Source organism: Parus major, chromosome 8 (assembly GCF_001522545.3).
Source record: "Parus major isolate Abel chromosome 8, Parus_major1.1, whole genome shotgun sequence".
Lineage (NCBI taxonomy): Eukaryota > Metazoa > Chordata > Aves > Passeriformes > Paridae > Parus > Parus major.
The window spans coordinates 21,094,063-21,113,697 of NC_031777.1; the positions used below are offsets into that span (position 1 = coordinate 21,094,063).

Here is a 19,635-nt window from a genome sequence, read left to right on the forward strand (position 1 = left end):
GGATGTAGCAGCCCCAGCCAGGACACCCTGAGGTGCTGAGGCTGAACCACACAACTGAGCCTCCAGCATCCAGCACCCTGTTACCTGGATGCCGAGCAGCACTCTCCCTGGAAGTAGGTGGCACCAGGGCTGCTAGTCCTTTCTCTAGGGACACATTGCAGTGGGATGAAGACGGTGCCACTCCCTGGTGCAGGGAATGTGGGGCAGGGCCACCTTAGCCAGTTTCCTTTCGGATGTTATTAGTAACCCCATTAATGCGTCACAGTGTTTGTGGGTGCTCCTGTGCTGGCTGGCTCCATGGTTCTCTCAGGTCAGTGTGGGGGCTGTGGCCCCCTCCCCAGTCTCTCCATGGTCATGTTCCTCCACAACATGAATGGGGACAAAAGAAGTCCTGTAGGGAAGGAAGTGACCATGCTAGATGGGGCTTTAAGCAGCCTGGTCTAATGAAGGTGTCCCTGCCTGTGGCAGGCAGGCTGGAACTAGATGGTCTTTAAGGTGCCTTTCAACCCAAATCATTCTATAATTCTATGAGGGGGGTGCAGGCAAGGATGCAGCAGTGGCCCCATGCCGCACTCTCGGAGGGCTGGTGGCCCTTCATCATCCCTGTTCCTTGGACTTCCCCCAGCCACGTTTCCCCAGGAGAGGGGTGGCAGCCACTCCGGCACTGATGAAAGGTGGCCGAGGGGAGGTTTGTGGCCGGGAGGCTGCTATAAGGGAGCCGGGGATCTTTGATGTGCAGAGCCCCGGCCCCGCTGATTGCATTAGCGGGTTTAGTGCCCGAGCAGGCTCCCAGCCCCGCTATCAGGAGCAGACGAGCTAAAGGGCCCAGCTCCCATTTTAGATGCAAATGACCCTGCAGTTGTGTACTTGGAGGGCAGGAGAATCCCCACACATCATCGTCGGTGGAAGCAGACTTGGCTGGAGACTAAAAGTTCCAGATGGCTGGAGTGGCCCGTAATGGTCCCGCTGATGACCCCGGTCCGGGGGTTCCTTCCCGGAATCAGCCTCTTTACGGGAAGTGCAGATTCCTGGAGCCATCTCCTACCATCCCCACAGCCAGCCGGGGCTGCCCGCATGTCCCCCTGCCTGACACTAATGTCCCCAGGGCAGGCAGCCCGTGCTCCTGCCCCGGCTTTGAAGTGCATCAGATTGGGCTAGTGGGAAGGTACAGGCACCTGACCCACAGCGGAGGGCTGGAGGAGGCGATGCCCCTTCCCAGGGCACAGATGGTGTGGGGGAGGTAAGCAGGCATGGCCGGGTACCCTCAAGTCCCTGTGCCTGCTGTGGCCCCGTGTGCACCAAGCGAATTGGAACAGGCTTACTGGGGCAAAGCCGGGTTCCAGTAATTTTAGGGGCATCCTGGCTTCCTAAATCCACCCAACGGCTAAGAGTGAGGTTGGGCCACTAGGATGTGGCAGCCTTGGGTGGGGGGAAAGCTGCCCACCAAGCCATGGACCCCATCTCCCACCCCTGGGATGTAATTTTGTGAAGGCAGGCTCCACAAAGGGCTTGGTGTTGGGGAAAGCCTGGGATGCAGGACTGGGCTCTCCCCATGTGATCCCTTTCTCACTGACCCAGGAACAGCCCAACAAACCGTCCTGTGGAGTCCCCCAGCCCCATGGAGAGAGCTCTGAAGTGCCACAGAACCTCACTTCAGCCCCTTAGAAATTCCCCCAGCCCCTCAGCATCCTCCCCTTCAGAGCAGAGTGAGGGATGCAGGGTCATGCATGGAAAGCAGCAGTGGGGCCAGGCTGGACTTACAGCTCTAAACCCCTGAGATCCCCTCTCCACCCCCTTCATTTCTTCCTATCCCATGTTGTAGGCAGAGCAGTCTCCTCACCATCACATGTGCTATAAGTTGAATCAGGTCTCATTCATTCACGTGTCTGAGAGGGGTGGTGGATTTAGGGTAATCATTCCTGGGAAAGCCCCCAGGCTCCCTACACCTCACAGTACAAGGGGTGCTGGGGGAGGCAGGAAAGGCTGAATCAACATGGTGTGGAGCAGGGGACCTCGATAACTCCTGCCTCGTGGTCACTGCAATTTTCCAAAACAAGAGGACAGGCAGGCAGGTGCACAGGACACAACATCCATGTCCATTCCTGTAAAAGCCATACGGCTCTGCTTTGATGTAGGTGGAAAATTCCCTGTTTGGCTGTGAATCTGTGGGACTGGGGACTCCAACATTGGCTACTCTCAGCGAGGGATTAAAAGGGTGTTTTTTGGGAAAGAGTTTTCCACTCTTGATTGGGGAGGTGACATCCGAACTTTATTTTCCTTTCCACGCTGGGACACGTGCCAGTGGGGCCGACTGGTCCCCGGGGAGCCACGGGACACGGCACTGAGCTGACACGGGAGGCAGTGGCAGAGCAGGAGTGAGGCAGGTCAGGGAAGATGGAGCCAGGGAAAATGGAGGCCATGGAGGTTGGGTTTAGGCTCGAGGCTGTTTGCCCATAGCCAGAACACGTGCTGAGGTTGGGCAGGGAGCCGGCTTGGCTGTGGATTTTAAAACAGAACCTTGTCTGCCAAGGACCCTCCTACTCTGCCACGGGCTGGGTGGATCCTCGCCCCGCTGTGCACCTTGTGCTGCTGGCGAAGTGCTGCACGCCTGGCCGGCTCCTCTCCAGCGCTGCAGCTGCGGCGGGGCCGGGAGGCAGGGAGCGGTGTGCTGGCTGTGCCTGCCACACGCCTGGCAGTGGCTGTGCAGCAGCTCAGCTCAGGGACAAGCAGCCTGTGGCCACCCCAGGCACTGTCCAGCCAGGGGACACTTATCCCCAGTTATCCCCTGGGCAGGGTATTGGGCTTCAGCTGGAGAGGAGCATCCCCATCTCCTGGGGATGAGTGTTCCATTCACCTAAGTGGTCTCTGCTCAGACCACAGTTGTGGGATGGCACTGCCCCTTCTGCCTACTTCCCACAAGGCACTGGCATAGGGCAGGAGCAAACAGGGTATGCCATACCAGAGCCACCCAGGGAGTGAGGAGGAGAGTGAGGTGTGAGTGCCAGGTCTGGAAAAGCTCAGGCTTCCCCTAGTCTCTGTTCCAGGACATTGGTCCCCTATATCACAGGCTGCAGAAGGCAAATAGGTCCCGTCTGGAGCAAAATCTTATGAGAACCCACCCTCCAAGAAACCTGGTGCCCTGCCAGCCCTGTGGAAAGCTGGGGAATTGAGGGCTGTAGTAAGGATCTTCCTTTGTCTTTTCAGACGTGGGTGTTGCTCTGGGGGGACACCAGCAGCCAGGACAGGCTCTGATGGAGCTGGGGTGCTGTGGCACCCACTTGGCTGTCTGCGGCACTGTGTGTACACTCCTCTGTGGATGAGTTTGAAAACTTCCTGGGTATTATGCTCACACCATGAATCTTCAAAACTTCATGGCTGCTCCAAGGCAACCCCTCTCCATCCCCAAAAATGGCAGTTGCCCCAGGGAAGGGCAGGGTGGTATTCCAGCTCTGGGTCTGCAGCAATCCTGCTTCATTCCTCTCCTGCCTGAACTGACTTATCTCTATCCATCCTTGGATGAGGAGCACCCAGAGGTCCCCTCCATCCCCACTGTCCCCCGTACACACAGGCACAGCCAGCACTGCCAGGGAAGGTGACGCAGCTGGTTCTCTCCAGGTGACTCATGCTGAAATACATGACGTTCACCATATTTCAGGGCTTTCAGCTTGGATGAGAAAAACATCAGGGCGTAAGAAAGTTTCTTTGCGAACTGCTTTTAAAACGCTGAAGGGACTTCTCCCATTTGCTCACGCTCTACGTTTTTTGGGGGCAGAAAAGTAGCCTTTTTAACAAACAAATCTTTTTGACTGCTTATAACACAGAAAACAGATGATTAAGTAACATGTTTTGCCTTGATTTATTAAAAAAACAAACCCCAAAAGACCATCTGGGTCTATCCCAAACAGCTCCTGGCTGCACAGAGTGAGCAGCTAGTGTGTGGCCCTTCAGCTGGACATGCTGACTCCACCATCTCCTCCCTTCACCTGGCCCCTTTGGCTGAGCTTTTGTGTTGGGCCAGGGAGCCATAGGGCCACTGTGCCCGCCTGCTGCCTGCCTGCCCCCAGGGCCATGCCGTGGCCATACCCAGCAGCACTGCCCATCCCGGCTCAGCTCCCCCAGCAGCTTAGTGTGGTTTCGCTGCTGCATTTGCTCGAAGGGTTATCTGCTCTGGAACTGGTGTTGGTTTTGGCACACAGCACCGGGACCACACCTACTATTTAAATACCACAGCCAAGGGCTTGGAGGGGGAAAAAAAAAAAGGGAAAGAAAGAAAACGAATATGAAATATTTGTTGCGGTTTGGAGATACACACACACATGTACACACAACACAAACACACCAGCCTGGCTCCGGATCGCTGGCAGTCGAGGAAGGAAGACTCTGGCTAAGATTGTCTTCAAAACCACCCTGGCGGCAGAGTCTGCTGAAGGGAAACCCTTTGGGCCAAAATTAGTGCCTGCCACATGCCAAGCTGCAGCGTGCACTGACCTGGGCTGGGGAAGCCGGGGCAGCCCCAGCGGCACAGCTGGGGCCAGGGAGCCATGCCAGCCCTTCCCGGGTGGCTGCCCTCCCGCCAGGCTACAAAAAGCTGGGGAAAGGGTGCAAGAGATGGAAATCCCCAGGGAGGCAGTGCTTGTGGGGCTAGGAGGGTTTTTCCCTCACAACATCATGGAATCTTGTCCTAAATGCCCATCAGGATGGCAGCACTTGCAGTGAGTCTGGGAGTGGAGACAGGCAGCACTACTGCTTGGTGCTGGCTTGGGATAAATGGGTGTTCAATAGCATGGGCTGGGGCTGGAAACAAGGAGAATAGGTGTCCCATGGGAGGAGATGTCCTCACTGGGACAGGTCTAGCTGTACTCTTTTCCCCATGCTGGACCTAGTGAGGCAGCTTCTGGCACAAAGCCACAGCAAGGTAGCCCAAGAGGCGCTGCATGGCTGTGACACACCATGCCGTGCTGTGCCACGTTGTGCCACGCAGTGAGGCCTGCCGAGGCAGCTGGGGCAGGTGGATTACTGCACCTTCCTTTCCCCAGGCCCCTTCATGGAGAAGTTTTCCTGATGATCTCACTGGATGCACATTTCTAAATCCTTTGGTTGATTGTTTCATCATCAGAGGTCAATTAAAGAGAAGGCGAGTTCCTGTCACCCTGCTCGGAACCCCTTCACTGCCAGAGCCCCAGAACAAAAGGAGGAATTGGGCTTGGGCTCAGCAGCTTGGATTCCCATTTGATTATTTCCAACAAGGGAGTGAATCTATTTTGGAGACGGTATTCCCAGGGGATGAGCTCACCGGCGCAGAGCATGAGCAAGGCTGGGGATAAAAAAAAATGTAATACAGCCTTTTGTAATGTGTTGGAAACCTATTTACTACCAGGAGGCTGGGTAATTAAATGCCACTTCCTGGAGCAGAATGAAGCACCCTATGTAATGCCAGTGCAGAGGGGTTTGCTCCTGACAGAGGCTGGCCACTGATCCTGCCAGACACCCAACAAGTGTTGAGGGTGGGAGGATACACTTCTGCGGGCTGCTTCTGTAAAACCACTGCAGCAGCCACATGTGGCTGACTGTGATTGATTCCAGCATCCTGTGCCATTGTGGTGGCCTTGGTGCAGTGTCCCAGGGGCATGGGAAGGTGGCAGGATGAGTTTTCCATGCAATGCACTATGGTGTGTGATTTACACTGGCTCTGGGCAGATAGCTGCACGGGAGGAATAACAGAATCAAATTACCTGGAAAACAGTTTCTACACAGAGTTCTCCAGCTCCCTGCTTGTTCTGCTGTCACCTGGGCTGTCCCCCACTGCCTCACACTGAGCTGATTCCCCATGGGTGCCAGTGACTCATGGTGCAGACCGTTCACTCAACCCCATCCCACAGCTCCCATTGGAAAATTGCTCTCCCACTGGCCCAGCAATGCCTGGACACTTCAGCCACACCAGTGTCCAGGTTCCAGGGCTAGCCAGGCTTTCTCCAGGCTGGGAAATTGTGTATCAGATGAGCGGATCAGGTCTGACCAGCACTGGCCTTGGCATCCACACTTCTCCTGCCTCTGTGCATGGCAAGGGAGGTTTTCCCCACTCACTGAGAATCCAGGTTCGTTGGACACTGAATACCTTAGAGTATAGCTGGGAGGAGGGATGGACACTGCTCAGAAAAGAGTGGCAGAGATGTTTACCTGGGTAATTTGGAACTTTTGTAACAAGACAAATTGCTTTTACACGATGTAGAGCTATTAATCTCCAGCACGTGAGAGAAGGATTCTAACATGCACATTCCCTGGGCACTGCAGCCATACCATGACATCCTCTGCAAGACTCCCTGTGCAACTCGCTGTGGTACTCTGTGGTGTGGCTTTTTTTTTAAAGACTAAGCCAAAGATGTTGGGAAGAATATCCTGTGTTCCTCCTCCTCGTTGCTTACAAGGAACCAGAAAACAGCAATTCCTCCTGTTACTCCTGGAGCTGCTGGGGTGTCACAGGTCTTGTCCAGCATTTTAGTGTGTGGCAAAAGGGAACGGCTCCCATGGCTGTGGTCCAGTCCCAGCTGCTGTGGCTGGGGCCGGAGCTCTCGCCAGGACAGGGGGAAGGATGGGCCCCTGGGCTGGCACGTGAGCACACGTGTTTGCACATGAGGGCTGTCCGGATGCCTCCAGCGCATCGCGCTGCTGATGGAGCCTGTGGTGTGGTGTGAGCTGCTGGTAGGGATGTCTCCTGGCACCACGCTGAGTGCGATGTCCCTCCCGCGTGGGATACCCCCTCCATTGCTGGACCTTGTGGCTCTGTGCAGACCCTGGAGCTTTCAGCTTTCCTGTACCAGTGAAAGTTAAGAAGTGGAGGAAAAACGTTGCTGTATGTTATAGAGGAAGAGAGGTAAAAAGGGCAGGAAATTTGCACCATGTCCATTTCCCCTTGGCCCCCGGCCGCTGCTCATTCCGGATTCGGGATTTGCGTAGGCAGAGTTAAAAATAACAGGGGTATATAAAGAAGGACAGAGAGGCCTGCGCTGGCCCCGCAGCCACCAGGGCACAGCGAGGCAGCAGGCAGAGATCAAAGCAGGATGCGGTCCAGGCGATGCAGTGGGGCTGGGAGTGTGTGCGGGGTCTGGGGGTGCTGCTGGACTGCTTCACCAGGGGGTGGGATGCCAAGATCTGCCAGCTTGGCAGCCTCCTGGCCAAGCAGCTGGGCAGTACCCATGGAAGATGAGGCCATGTATATTCCCACAGGCAAAGACATCACTCGTGGACCCTGTCCCTCTGTAGCTTTTACTCTGTGCTGACATTCACTGGGAGCAACCCGACCTGTCTCCTCTGGCCAGAGAGCTGTGCAGGAGGCTGGATATGGCCTCCACCCAAAGCACCCTGTTTTGGGACTGAGCTCCCTGTCAGTGCTGCTGGGGTGCTGCCTGCCTCCCCGAGCCCCTGGCAGCCCCGGTCCTCGGCCGCGCATCCCGGTGCTCCCCAGACCCCCGGGCAGGCAGGGCGGACACAGCAGCTTGCTCGGCCGGTGCAAACGAATCTGCCCTCTGTGCCCTGATAACATTGTGTTTGTTGCGGAGCGGGAAGAGCCTGCCAGCACACGATAAGAGCAGATGACTTTACTCTGGACCCGCTCCGGATTGAATTATGCTTTAATTTCATTTTCAGTTCCTCTTTTCTTTTCAGGAGGGGAAGGGGGCTTTGGGAGTACAGGCAGGTCTGGAGGCTCCTGGACCCTTCTCTAGGCAGGCCAGTACCATGCAGAGGGGACAACAGAGAGTAAAACCCAGCTAGATTAATTCTCTGCTCTCAGGGATATAACCCTGGAGTGTCACAGCTGTTTAGGTTGTTCTGCAGTGGATCTCCCTGGCACCTCTCATGGGGTCCTCTCTGGAGCTGTTGGAACTTGGGCTTTACCTCCCGCTGAAGCAGAAGCTCTCCGGGCTGTGATGCTGTAGGTGGTGTTGGAGAGGGGACACTGGAGATGCTCTGAAAGAGGGTCTTTGGGTTCATTCTAGTCTCCCAGCTCCAAGTGACAGCACAGAAAGGGATGCAGTGCAGGTGTTTTTCAGTCCTCAATGTTTTGTGGGGTAGGGGACCCCTCTGAGTCTCCTGGGAGCCCTACTGAGCAACCTGGGCACCAATTCCACCTCTGGTAGTGCCACAGGGCATTGTCCCCCTGCCCACCCTACATGTGCTGTGTACCATTGGGGAGGGTGCCATAACACTGTGGAAGTGTTGGCGGGGCTGACAATGCTCTTGTTTTGACAGGGCCACCTCTGACACACCATGCTGGGCAAGCCACACTCCTCTGCTGCCAGATGTGCCAAAAGCAAGGATAACCATTAGCCCTTTCCTCTTTAGCCATCACCTGGGTGGGTGGCCCTTCCCACCTTCTGTTTGCTCTCTTGCCTGGCTGCTGTTTGATCTCTTGGGGTGCCAGTGACTTTACAGTCTGCTGTAGTGGCTTGGGAGATAACCCACATTTCCTAAATGGGCTTCTGTCAACAGTGGGCTGTGCATGAACTGTCTGCTTCTGCTTGCCTCCCACTCACCTCAGAGGGGGCTTCTGTGGCCGAGGCACTGACAAGACAGTGGCAGGGACCCCCCCGTGCCCACCCCATGGTTCACAACAGGAAAACCCTGCCCGTGACGCACTCCTGGCTCCCTGCACAGTCAGCACTGGCAGTGCTTGTGTTGCTGTGGTGCCTGGCATGCTGCCGCTCCCCGCTGCGCCGGCCCTCCCACCAGAGCATCAGTAAAAGAGTTTCCTGGGGAATATCCCACATTTGCAAGAAATATTGGCTGTAAAAATTAAACCGATCTGTTGGCAATGCCTCTCAAAATAAGTCAGCACAGGTGCAGATGCCAAAACTGCCTGGGAAAGGGGAATACCAAGAGAAATTAGTGTTTGTCTCCAATGGCAGCTTCTCTCACTTATCTGTAAAACTTTGGGGCAGGAACTTGCCTTGCTATTAATTATTATTTGGCCAAGAAACAAGTAATGGGATTAACTGGTGACTTGAATAAACTACTCTGGGGAGGCAAACTAAAAGTAATTTCAAGTAATGCCCACATGCTTCTTTGCCACTTTGGAGGTGACTTTTTCCGAGGAAGGCCTTTGGAGCCTATGTGTTTTGACCCAATAGGTGCCATTAATAAACCTGCTGCCTCGCTGGCAGACAAGCAGATAGGGCCCAGGCAGCAGCCCAACATGTGCTCTGGAAACCAGGGCAGGGATTCTTGGTAAAAGGGGGAAGATCTGGATTGTTGTTGTTCCACTGGATTACTGAAATAATTTATTGCAATGCTCCACCCTTATAATTAAAGCGTGGTGATGAGAGCAACTGGTAGAGTAGCTTTGGATTCAGAAGCGGCATGTGCGTGTGGTGTGTGTGCACACCTCACCTTTGGTGTTTATATTTGTTTTTTTTTAAATTGACTCCTTGCTTCTGAATAGAGCAGGCAGCAGCCTCAGTTCTTAGAAAGGTATCTGGAGATGGACAGCTCCAGAGAGCAGGGAGACAGGCTCCAAGAGATAAGGGCCATTGCTTCTTGAGGAGCGCAACAGTAGCAGGGCCATTCCTAGTACTGGCTGGATGGGGGCCAGACGGAGAAGATCTCGATGTGAGCCGGACAGGGAGGCAGAGAGCCCCCGGGGAGGCCTGCCCAGTGCCCTGGGTCTCTGTGCTGCCATCCAGCTAGCCAGAAAGGGCTGAGGGACTTAAATGTCTCCTGCAAGGTGGAACAACCTGCTGTCCTTGCGTCCCCTGCCATGGGAAGCTCTCAGGAGGACAGCACTGTCCCAGGGGCTGCTCAGGGTGGGACAGCCGGCTCATGTCCCCTTGTGCCAGGGTGGTCGGAGACTCAGCCACAGCACTGGTCCCTAGGAAGGGCAGACAAACGTGCTGTGTGGGGGCTGTCGGGCAAGATGAGGAGATGCCGGCAGGGTGCCAGCCCCCGACAGGGTCGACGAGCAGTTATCTCGGCTCGCACACGCACCCTGCACGCAGGCAGATGCGAGCTCGTACGCTCTGTGCTGCTGATTGCCTCACCGACAGCAGCGGCGCGGGAGGACGCGGCTTCCAGGGTGCGCTTACATGAAACGAATGGCGTGGGGGTGTGGGGGAACCGGGGCTCTGCTGTCTGGTTTAGCTTCTACTGTGGCACAAGCACCCCTTTTTGGGACTGCACCTTCGCTCGCTGACGCGCTCGATGGCCCCCGTGGCGAGACTAGTGCCCGGCACACCGGCTGGAATGCTTTTACCTGTAGTCCTACGCCAGACCTCTCCGGCACCCTCTGCCTCCAGACACGGGTGCGTGTGACACAGCCATTGCCCCTACCCCCCTCGGGACACCGTGCCGGGGAGCTCCGGCTCTGCCGCCTACAGCCTCCCTCCCCGCTCGTAGTGCGTTAAGGGCGCCGCTGCCCCGTTCACGTCGCGGGCAGGGTTCTGGCCTCCGCGATCCACAACAGCACCCTTGTCTCTCCTCGCCCGTGGGACACTCTCGCAGAGCAGGGCAAATCAGGGTGCGCAGACCCCGCCGCTCTGCCCCGTCCTCTCCCGTCCCGCGCGGGCTCCGAGCGCGGTCGGGACAGCGGCAACCGCCGACCCCCGCCCGCCGGGACAGCCCCGCCACAAGGGGGCGTGGCTCTGGCTGCAGCACAGCCAATGGCAAGCGGCAGCGGTGAATATCAATGAGAGCCGGACCAATCGGGGCGCAGCCATGCTGTTAACAGCTTAGGGGCGCGGGGCGGCGCAGAGCAGCGCTGCTGCCTCGGGGAGCGGAGCGGTGCCGGGCTCCGCGCACCGCGCTCCCCCAGCCCGCCCCGGCCCCGCTGCCTCGGCCCGGCTCGCCATGGCGGTGGCCGTGGACGAGAGCGCCTTGCCCTCTATCTCTACTTTCGCCAACTTGATGCCGCTAGAGGAGCGGCCCGCCGACATGCTCCACGTAAGCACCTGGCATCGGGGAGAGGGTGGCAAGGGGGGTACGGGACAGAGCGTTCCGGGCTGGAGCTCAGCCCGGCTGGGGAGTGGGGGGCGGGTCGCCTTTCCCGCCGTGGGAGGGCGCCCCGGGGGCGGCGCAGCGCAGCCGGAGCGCTGCCGACCCGTCGGACGGGTTGGGGGGAGGCGCGGGCCGCGGTGTTGGGGTGGCGGGTGCCGCCGCAAACGTTTCCCCGCCGATCCTGACGCTTCATTTTTCCGTAGAGGATGCTACAGCAGGATGGCCCCGCTGCCGTCAAGCGGGAGGAAGACGACCTGGGCAAGTTCGTGGACTTGGACTTCATCCTGGCGCACACCAGCAGTGGCGGGCAGGGGCCGACCGGCCCCAACTACCCCCTGCCCGAGACCCCCGAGAGCTGTGGCACGACCTACGACAGCGACGGCTCGTACTCCACTCCGGGCAAGTTCCCGGCGCCTTACCCCGAGGGCCAGGGCCACAGCTACGTGGCTGAGCTGCTCACCCCGGACCTGCCCGGCCACTACGACCTGCAGCGGAGGGAGTACACGGAGTTGCGGGTTCCCGGCGGCCCCCACCACCACCCTCACCCCCATCACCACCCGCCTCTCCACTCGGCCCTCGCCCGCCCACTGCCCCTGGACCCCGCGCAGTCCTTCGTGCCCCGCATCAAGAAGGAGCAGCCGGAGGAGCGCGCCTGCATGTTGGGGATGTCCGCTGCCGAGTACCTGGGACCGGGCGGCGGCGAGCACAAGCCACGCGTGGCGCCAGGTCCCGGCCCGGGACCGGTGCCGCCGCTGCCCTACCCGGGATTCCCCCACGGCCGCTTGGGGCCCCCTGAGGAGCCGCTGCCTGGCGCCGATCCCCACCTCTTGGGCGACCTGCCGCCCCACTACGCCGTGGCCCCGCACCGCTATGCGCCCCACTTCACCCCCCAGCCGCCGCCGCAGTTTCATGGACATTTCAGTGTTTTCAGGGAGCCCCTGAAAGGGCCGGGGCCAGGGCCGGGCCCGGCGGGGCTGCCCGGGTTGCTGGTCACGCCGCCCAACTCCCCGGTGCTGGAGTACTTCCCGGCCGGGGCTCCCCCCGAGGACTGCAAGCCCAAACGCGGCCGGCGCTCGTGGGCGCGCAAGCGAACGGCCACGCACAACTGTGAATACCCGGGCTGCGGCAAGACCTACACCAAGAGCTCGCACCTCAAGGCGCACATGCGGACCCACACGGGTAAGGGCGCGCCGGGGCGGGGACACGCGCAGAGGGTCTCGGGTGGGGGCACCGCAGCACGTGGTGAGAGCTGCGAGCGTGGTTCCGGGGTGGGAAGGGGTGTCGGTGACACCGGGGGGAGGAGGGGGGGGGCGTGTCGTTTGGAGAAGACCCATGCGGTGTGTCCCCGTGGTGGGGCTGTGTGAGGGCACCCAGAGATAGCCCACAGTCGGCATGGGACTGTGTGGAGGCGTCCTGCGTGGAGGGCAGGGGGAAATGGGGATGGCCCCCGATGTGCTTAGAAGGACCCCCGTGGTGGGGTTGGGCAGGGACACATAGGGACCGAGGCATGTAGCGAGACCACTCTTGTGGTGCCTCTACTTGCTGGCTTTGGGGCCCGGGGGTGCCTGAGGTGGTAGAACTTGGGAACATAGAGAAGCCCTCCACTTGGGCTAGGGACAAGCAGAATAAGGAGATAGACTGGGGGGCTGTATGGTGAGACCCTCTGGCCGAGCTGGGATAGGGCACATGGTGGCACCCCACAGCAGAGATGACCAGGGGACCACCCGCAGTTTAAAGTAAAGCAAGGGCGCATAGGAGGAGACCTGTAATGGGGCAGGTATGCCAAGAGAACAGACCTTTGCACATGGAGAAGGGCAGAAAAATGGGGGACAGAAGGGGAAAGTTGGGCAGGCAGAGGGGTGCAGTGGGGCTCCCATCTCCTAAGGGTAGGCATCAGGGAGCGCCCTTGAAAACGGGGTGCTGGGTAGGATACCACAGAGCTGAAGGCGTAGGGAGGGTGGGAACCTACAAGCCCACTGACACCCCCTCTCCTCTGCAGGCGAGAAGCCCTACCACTGCACCTGGGAAGGATGTGGCTGGAAATTTGCCCGCTCCGATGAGCTGACCCGCCACTACCGCAAGCACACAGGGCACCGGCCGTTCCAGTGCCACCTCTGCGAGCGGGCTTTCTCCCGCTCAGACCACCTTGCTCTCCACATGAAGCGGCACATGTGAGCAGTGGCTGCAGCCGGACTCGATGTCCCCGGAGCCACCTCACGGTGTAAATAGTGTTGGGCCAGGGATGGCAATGGGGGGGTTGCAGCTTTGGCCACCCAGCCCTCTCTGCTTATAGTTGATAAGTAGTTTTCTCCTCCTACCCCTGTGAGAGCTGGCCCAGCCAAGTGGTGGCAAAGGGCTGCTTTGGGGATGTATATGGGGAGAAAAACTGCAAGAAACACCTGCCCAGGCATCACCACTCAGCTCCCCATGACCTGGAGGGTTCCCCCCAGCCAGGTACCTGGTGAGTGGGGGGGCTGGTGCATAAGGGATCTGTCCCCAGAACTCCTGGCTTGTATTTGGCCTCAACTTAACCTTCTTTTCCCAGATTCTGGCACTCCCCTGGCTCTAGGGGCTGTGCTGGCTGACTGGCTGTTTTTTGGCTAGAGAGTCATGCCAGTTGGGCACGTTGGTTGTGGTGCTGGGAAATGGGTGCTGGTTGTCTCAGTTGTGATCATCAGAACAAATCTCCTGACCCAAAGCTCAGAGTGGATGGGTGAGGGTGGGATTTGACTGGCTCATGCTATAAAAGTTTGCAGGTGTTGGCAGCACAGCATCACCTTGCACAGAGGGCAGGGATGCTCCTGTCACCAGCCTGGGACCCCACTGGTCAGTCCAGTCCTGACCATTCCCAGTTTTCCACTCAAGAGCCTAAAATGTCTCTCCTGGCTCTTGTCTGCTTTATTTTGTCTTGTTCTTCCCCTCAGGATGACACCAGGTACTGCTGCAGCTGCCTTCCCCATGCTGCTTTTTAAAATTTAGTATGTAAAGGACAGTGAGTCCAGCTATGAATACCCAGGTCTCTGCTATACTTGAAACTTTTGTAGGAGGGGGGGACAAAAAGAAAGCTCAAAGGAAAATGAGTCTTTTTATGTGCAGCTTCTGCAAAGCAAGTTGTAAATTAAACAAAGCAGTAATATATAATGTTTCTGTTTTTTTAATATATTTTTTTCTTCCAGCTGGGAACACAGATGAGTCTCAGCTTTGGGAAGTGCACTGTTCCCATCTGTGTATATTGTTAATTAACATTTCTCTGCTTGGGCACGTTAGGTCTCTTGCACTCTGAAATGTTACTTTTCTTTATATGCAAACTGTTGAAATATTGTGATCTGCTGTATAATAAATAAACAAGATGTAAACATGAAAGAGCCAGGAGAGTTTACTTTAAAGGTTTCTTCTAAGAGGAGAGGGTGAGGCTGAGCTTGTTTGTCAGTAAATATTTACATCGATGTTCATTTCTGCTTAAGTTAGCTGCGGAGGATCGATGGGGAACGCCCAAGCCTCGGCATCTGAGTAGCATCTCCTGTGCAACAGCTCTTGAGTCACCCCACTTCCCTGTGCCTCAGTTTCCCTAATCTTCAGATGGGGCAATTGCAGCACTGGGATGGTGTGACTGGTCCTGCGGTGAGTCATCTCCAAAGGGAATGGCAGCCGAAACTCAACTGAGAGTCTTGCTGGTCCTGAATTCTTCCTGAGTAGTCCCGTCCCGCTGTGCCTCACAGTGGGAGCTCCACAGTACCAGCCTTGTGGTCACAACCAGGAGGGAGGTTGGTGTCAGCTGCCTGGTCCTGGGTGCTGTCTCTGCTGTCCTCCTGGGGATGGCCTGGCAGCTTGGCGGGGTTCAGGTGCTGAGGTTTCCCTGCGTTAATAGGTGGTGACTCAGCACAAGCATGCTGGCAGGTCCCAAGCTCAGCAAGCAGGTCTGGCTCCATCCCTCCCTCCCTCCCTCCCACAGCTGATTACCTGTGATGCACGAATCCCTCTGAAGGCAGGAACTTGTCCAGACCTGACACCATGCTGGCAGTGCAGGGAGCACACAGGCTGTATGATGCCGTGGCCCAGGGTGGTGGTAGCAGCAGCTCCCTCCTCCTCTGCTCACCACTGCAACCCCCAGCGGCTGGCCAGGGCTGGAGGTGCCCTAGGGCTGCTTGCCCTGCAAGTGGAAGTGGGATGTAGCTGGGCTGATCCTACTCCTTCCTGCTCAGATGGGAATGGCAAAACAGGTCCGATGTTCCCCTGTGGAGTGGCTAATACTTTGGTGTTGGGCTCTTTGATCTGGGACCAGCACCCAGCCTTGTGGTCTGTCCTTGAGTAGGTACAAAAGCGTGGGTGATTCCACGCAGGGTGGCAGCAGTTTGGGACATTGTGTTCTGCCTGTAGGCCTGAGATCAGGACCATGGGGCTGCATCCACAGGTGTCAGATCCATCAGGCTCAATCACTTGTCCTTTCCACTGCTGCCTCCACCCTCTGCTTGCCCTGCCCCACTTTCTGAGAGGTGCCTGTGCAAGGGTGACTGTTGGGACACGTGGCCTGTGATGAGGTACAGGGGATGTCTTGTTCCTGGGACCACCAGAACCCAAGGACAGGGCTACACTGCCAGGGGATAGCTGGGGCAAAACTTCTGCCTCTTCCGTGGAGACTTGTTCAAAATGTCACATGGAGGGAGAGGGAAAGGTGTGGGCTGTTTGAATTAGCGATGAGTCAGGCTGGCAAAGCCAGATGGGGAGAGTGCGTGCCTGCGTGTTTGTGTGCGTATAAGTAATCTCTGGCTTTGTGTTTTTATTATGATTATTATTTTTATTTCCAGGGGAACGATGAATTTCTCCAACCATCCTGTCCCACTGGAAAGGCTGGCTCTGCTGTCCTGTCCTCCCTAAGCATCCTGGGAGCTGGAGTGACAGTTCACAGCTGTTTTGAGGTTCAGCTCTGAGATCAGAGCTCAAACCAGTTCTTTCTCGCTTTTCATCATTGCTGTGCCAGGGCAGGAGTGAGGTCCGGCTCTGCTGCTGCTACCTTACACGGAGAGGCGAGAGCAGGGGAGGCTGCTTTGGCTCCTCCAAACAGAGCTGCTCCAGGTTTGATCCCCTGTGCCTGGGGCAAGACACTCCTTCAGGCACACAATGGGGCATGACAGTCAAATGGACCAGCATGGCTGGGAATCACCTCATGGCTGGGGAGGAGTGGCTGTAGTGGAAAAGACAATTACAGTTAATTTGTTGTTAATAAAAAACACCCTCTTCCAATTGCCTGGGCCAAGACACACTCTCCTTTGGACAAGGGAGGTCAGTCCTGTCCCCAGCAAAACCTGCCCTGCAAAGTGATAAGGGCAGCAAGAAAACACCTTGGGCAGCACTTAGGGAGGCACAGCTGGGGTGCAATCCCTGTGGTATGGGTACCTGCAGTCAGCTGGAGAACCTGAGCTAAGTCATGTCTCCCTCCCTTCCTTTTCCACCTTGGTTACTTCCTGTCAAAAAGGACCCTTTGAACTGTGCAGAGGTCCCTGAACCCTCTGTAATTCTTAAGCCCCATGGTTTTGGGGTACAGCTGACCTGGTCCAATGAAGAGGAAAGCGGGTAAAGGAAGGAGCAAGGTATGGAGAAACACCTCCCAGAAGTGTGAGTCATGGCCACAGTATGGCCTGGCACCATACAGTCACTTGCCAGTTGAAGTGGGGCCCTGGGGTCGTCAAAGCTGGAGAGGGGTGAAAGAGAGGTTTGAATGGGTTTCTGCTGTCTGGGGATGACCCAGCTCATGGGGATCCCCCATTCTACAGCCAGCAGGTCCCACAGCTGGTCTGGGATTCTTGATCCATAGGGAGAAGGAGTGTTGCAGATCTGAGGGTTCCTTGGCCAGGGCTTGACTTTGGGGATGCTGTGGTCCATGGGGACAGCATGGAGCTCAGGAGGGGACAAGAGTGCTGTAGGTAGGATGCAGCCTGGGTGCTCCAGGATGGGGAGAGAGTTTGGGAGTGCTTGGACAGGCTGACGCAGACCGTTCCTCACCATGAGGTCAGAACTCGGCTCCCCAGGACCAAGGTGTCCCTGCTGAAGCTCCCATTGGAAGAGCAGTGGGAAGTGCCACATCCCTGCCAGGGTGGGGGAAAGGTCCAGCAACTGGTCCCTGTGTCCATGCTGCTTGGGGTGGGCCAGGTACCACGATAACGGGGCTGTGGCTGTCACCGCACCCTTAGGAAACATTTGGCTTCAGGCACCTGAACCCATGGGGAAGCGATAACTCCCGGCTCACTTGCCCTGCCTGGACCCACACCTGGCACTGTTGTGCCTTAGTCACACACCGAGAGTTTTTCCACTGCTGGGCCCCAGATAACCTTCTCCTGCCCCACTGGCCACAGTGTTTGCACTTGTCCTCCCCCGCTGGTGCCAGGCTGGGAGACACACACACCCTGAGCCCTGGTCCGAATGCACGCACACCTCTGGCCTGGGGCCACCTTTGGTCATGCTTGTCAGCCAGGGGATGGGTAAAGGGCATGAAGTGCACCCTTCCCCAGCATTCTGAGGTGGGTGAGGAGCTGGCCTGGAGGGGGCCTTCCTGCCAGGGCTAAATCTGGGGACACATCTTTCCCGCAGCTACTTGGTGGCAGATCGCCCAGGCTTTGGTACCTTGGACATCCCTGATGTATCCAGGACAGCTGGAGGTGGGTGAAGGTGTTGCAATGACAGGACAGTGATGCCAGAGTTCCAGGGCACAGAAGCACTGGATTCCTCATCACTGCTGACTTTCCCTGACTCCCTGAATTCCCTCGGTTCTCCCTGTGCGCTGGCGAGTCAGGACCCTGGTGGTCAGATCTGGGCAGTCCCAGTACAGGACTCTCAGTGAGGGACCATGTACGTGACTCACGTTTCCAGCCTTTCCCTTTTGCAAGCTTTGGGATGCAGTGACCAGAAACAATAACTCCAAGCTCCCTTGAAGTAGTGCTAATTGCTCTGCTGATGAGCCCATCAGCAAAAGCACCCAGCTAATGTGTTTCACCTGCGGGTCCATACAGCTCCTGGTGGGACACAGCTCCCGAGGCTCACAGAGCTGTGGGAGAGGCAGGATGTGAAACTGCGAAACAGCACTCTTCGGCTGCCCATGATCTCCATCATTAACGAGATCAAAAAGCCTCTGTCCTGGGGAGATGAGCTCAAAACGTGCTGCAGACTGTTGAAGAGGAAATGGCCACCCCGCGCTGGGGCAGAGATTGAGTCCTATTGGGAGAGGGTTTGAGCAAGTCAGGCAGGCAAGTGGGAGATATAATCAAAAAACGCACTGAATGGCCCATCTGTCCCCGGGTTTTATTTTTGGAACGGGTTTTTGTTTTCTTTAAGTACTGCTTAACAGGATGAATGGACTGCAAACAACCCGCCGTGAGTGGCAAAAAGAGGGGCCCCCTTTTTTGGTATTACAAAGCTCTCCATGGAGCCATAGTGCCAGGCTTGCCAGGCAGGCAGAAACTGCAAAAGTTGGGAAAAGTTGTCTCCCTCTGCAAGCCTACCTTGGGGGAGTGTGGACCCCACTTCCAGGCCTGTTGTGGCAAGAGAACAAGGAAGTCTTCTAGAAATTATTAGCAATGTCCACACACACTGATGGGAGAGGACTTGGGTAGATGAGGCAGTGCTGAAAGCAAATAGGCAGGACAGGCAAAACCTTAGGATCAGCTCTCTTTTTCTGGAAGGGCTAAAATGCTAAAAGCCATCCCTGGTGGTGTGGAAAGGGGTAGAAAAGGGATTAAATGATTTCTGGGGACAACAGATGGTACTCTGGGGGTGTCACCAGTTCCCATTGTGGCACACTGCCATCGGTTAGGCCATGACACAAAGGTGATGTGCCAGTCCTCGTGAGAAGGGTTCACCAGCAGGATGGGGATGGTGGTAACTACAGCAGAGCCTGGCTGGTGCTGAGGGATTCCATGCAAGAGCAAGTGGGGTTCAGCTCATCCCAGGGCTGCACGGGAGATTCCCCTCAGAGGCACCCCCTCTTCTGGGCTATCCCAGGTGGCCACAGGTCCCAGTGCATCTCTGTGCCCTGTGCAGAAACCATCTCCTTCAGGCAAACCTTTGCCAGGCAGCCTTGCCCTGCCTCGATCTGCCAGGGAGGGGATTTCTCCAAGTCCCTCCTGGCCCCACACCCCTGTTTCACCCCTTTCCTTGTTCCCCCATCTCTTCCCACGGGGAAGAGGAAACAGGACAGTCTTATTAATAAAACTTTCACTCCTGGCTGCCCCATGTGAGTGCTCTGGAGCACAGAGCATGAGGGCGAGGAGCACACGCTGTGGCACACGAAGCCAGGCCGAGCGGCCCGGGTGTGCCACGCGGTGTGGCTGGCAGCGGGCTGGCCCCTGGCACGGCTGCTGAGGAGAACGGGACAGGGCACAGGTGCCAGCGAGCACCTCGGGAAAGGAGCCGGGAAAATGAGTTCTGCGGGAAACTAGGGTCAGTCCCAGGGAGAACAGCGACCCATGCCAGAGTCCCCGAAGGCACGGGGTCGCGGCAATGCTGGGGGGGGGCACGGTGAGCGCGACGAGCGGACTGGCGGGGCCCTCTCCCCGCCCCGCGGGCCGGGCTCGGAGGCGCCGGTCGAGCGCGGCGGTGCTGCCACCTCCTGGCGCGGGGACGAGCTGCGTCTGCAGCGGGCTGTGCGCCCTGAGCGGGACG

General features: G+C 57.3%; 1 protein-coding gene across 4 annotated transcripts; it reads left to right on the forward strand.

Moving 5' to 3' along the window:
* The first annotated feature begins 6,643 nt into the window (after positions 1–6,643).
* Positions 6,644–16,226, forward strand: LOC107208475 (Krueppel-like factor 2). 4 transcript variants are annotated; one of them, XR_004498482.1, is made up of 6 exons: positions 6,644–6,871; positions 8,248–10,929; positions 11,187–12,162; positions 12,983–13,204; positions 14,448–14,747; positions 15,789–16,226. XR_004498482.1 is itself a non-coding variant. In XM_033516386.1 (5 exons), the coding sequence occupies exons 2-4, from the start codon at positions 10,837–10,839 to the stop codon at positions 13,156–13,158; spliced, it is 1,245 nt and encodes a 414-aa protein (XP_033372277.1). In that variant the 5' UTR covers positions 6,644–6,871; positions 8,248–10,836; the 3' UTR covers positions 13,159–13,204; positions 15,789–16,226. The 4 variants fall into 4 exon arrangements, 3 of the variants coding, with proteins under 3 accessions (XP_033372277.1, XP_033372275.1, XP_015492407.1); XM_033516386.1 differs by lacking the exon at positions 14,448–14,747; XM_033516384.1 differs by lacking the exons at positions 14,448–14,747; positions 15,789–16,226 and having other exon boundaries at positions 6,645–6,871; positions 12,983–14,346.
* Positions 16,227–19,635: the final 3,409 nt, after the last annotated feature.

What these genes read in the sequence shown, in the direction of transcription:
- LOC107208475 (XM_033516386.1), top strand. Translation starts at nt 10,837, where the DNA reads ATGGCGGTGGCCGTGGACGAGAGCGCCTTGCCCTCTATCTCTACTTTC. An exon ending in GGCCCGCCGACATGCTCCAC is followed by an intron (nt 10,930 to 11,186) that starts GTAAGCACCTGG and finishes ATTTTTCCGTAG; the next exon opens with AGGATGCTACAGCAGGATGG. An exon ending in GCACATGCGGACCCACACGG is followed by an intron (nt 12,163 to 12,982) that starts GTAAGGGCGCGC and finishes TCTCCTCTGCAG; the next exon opens with GCGAGAAGCCCTACCACTGC.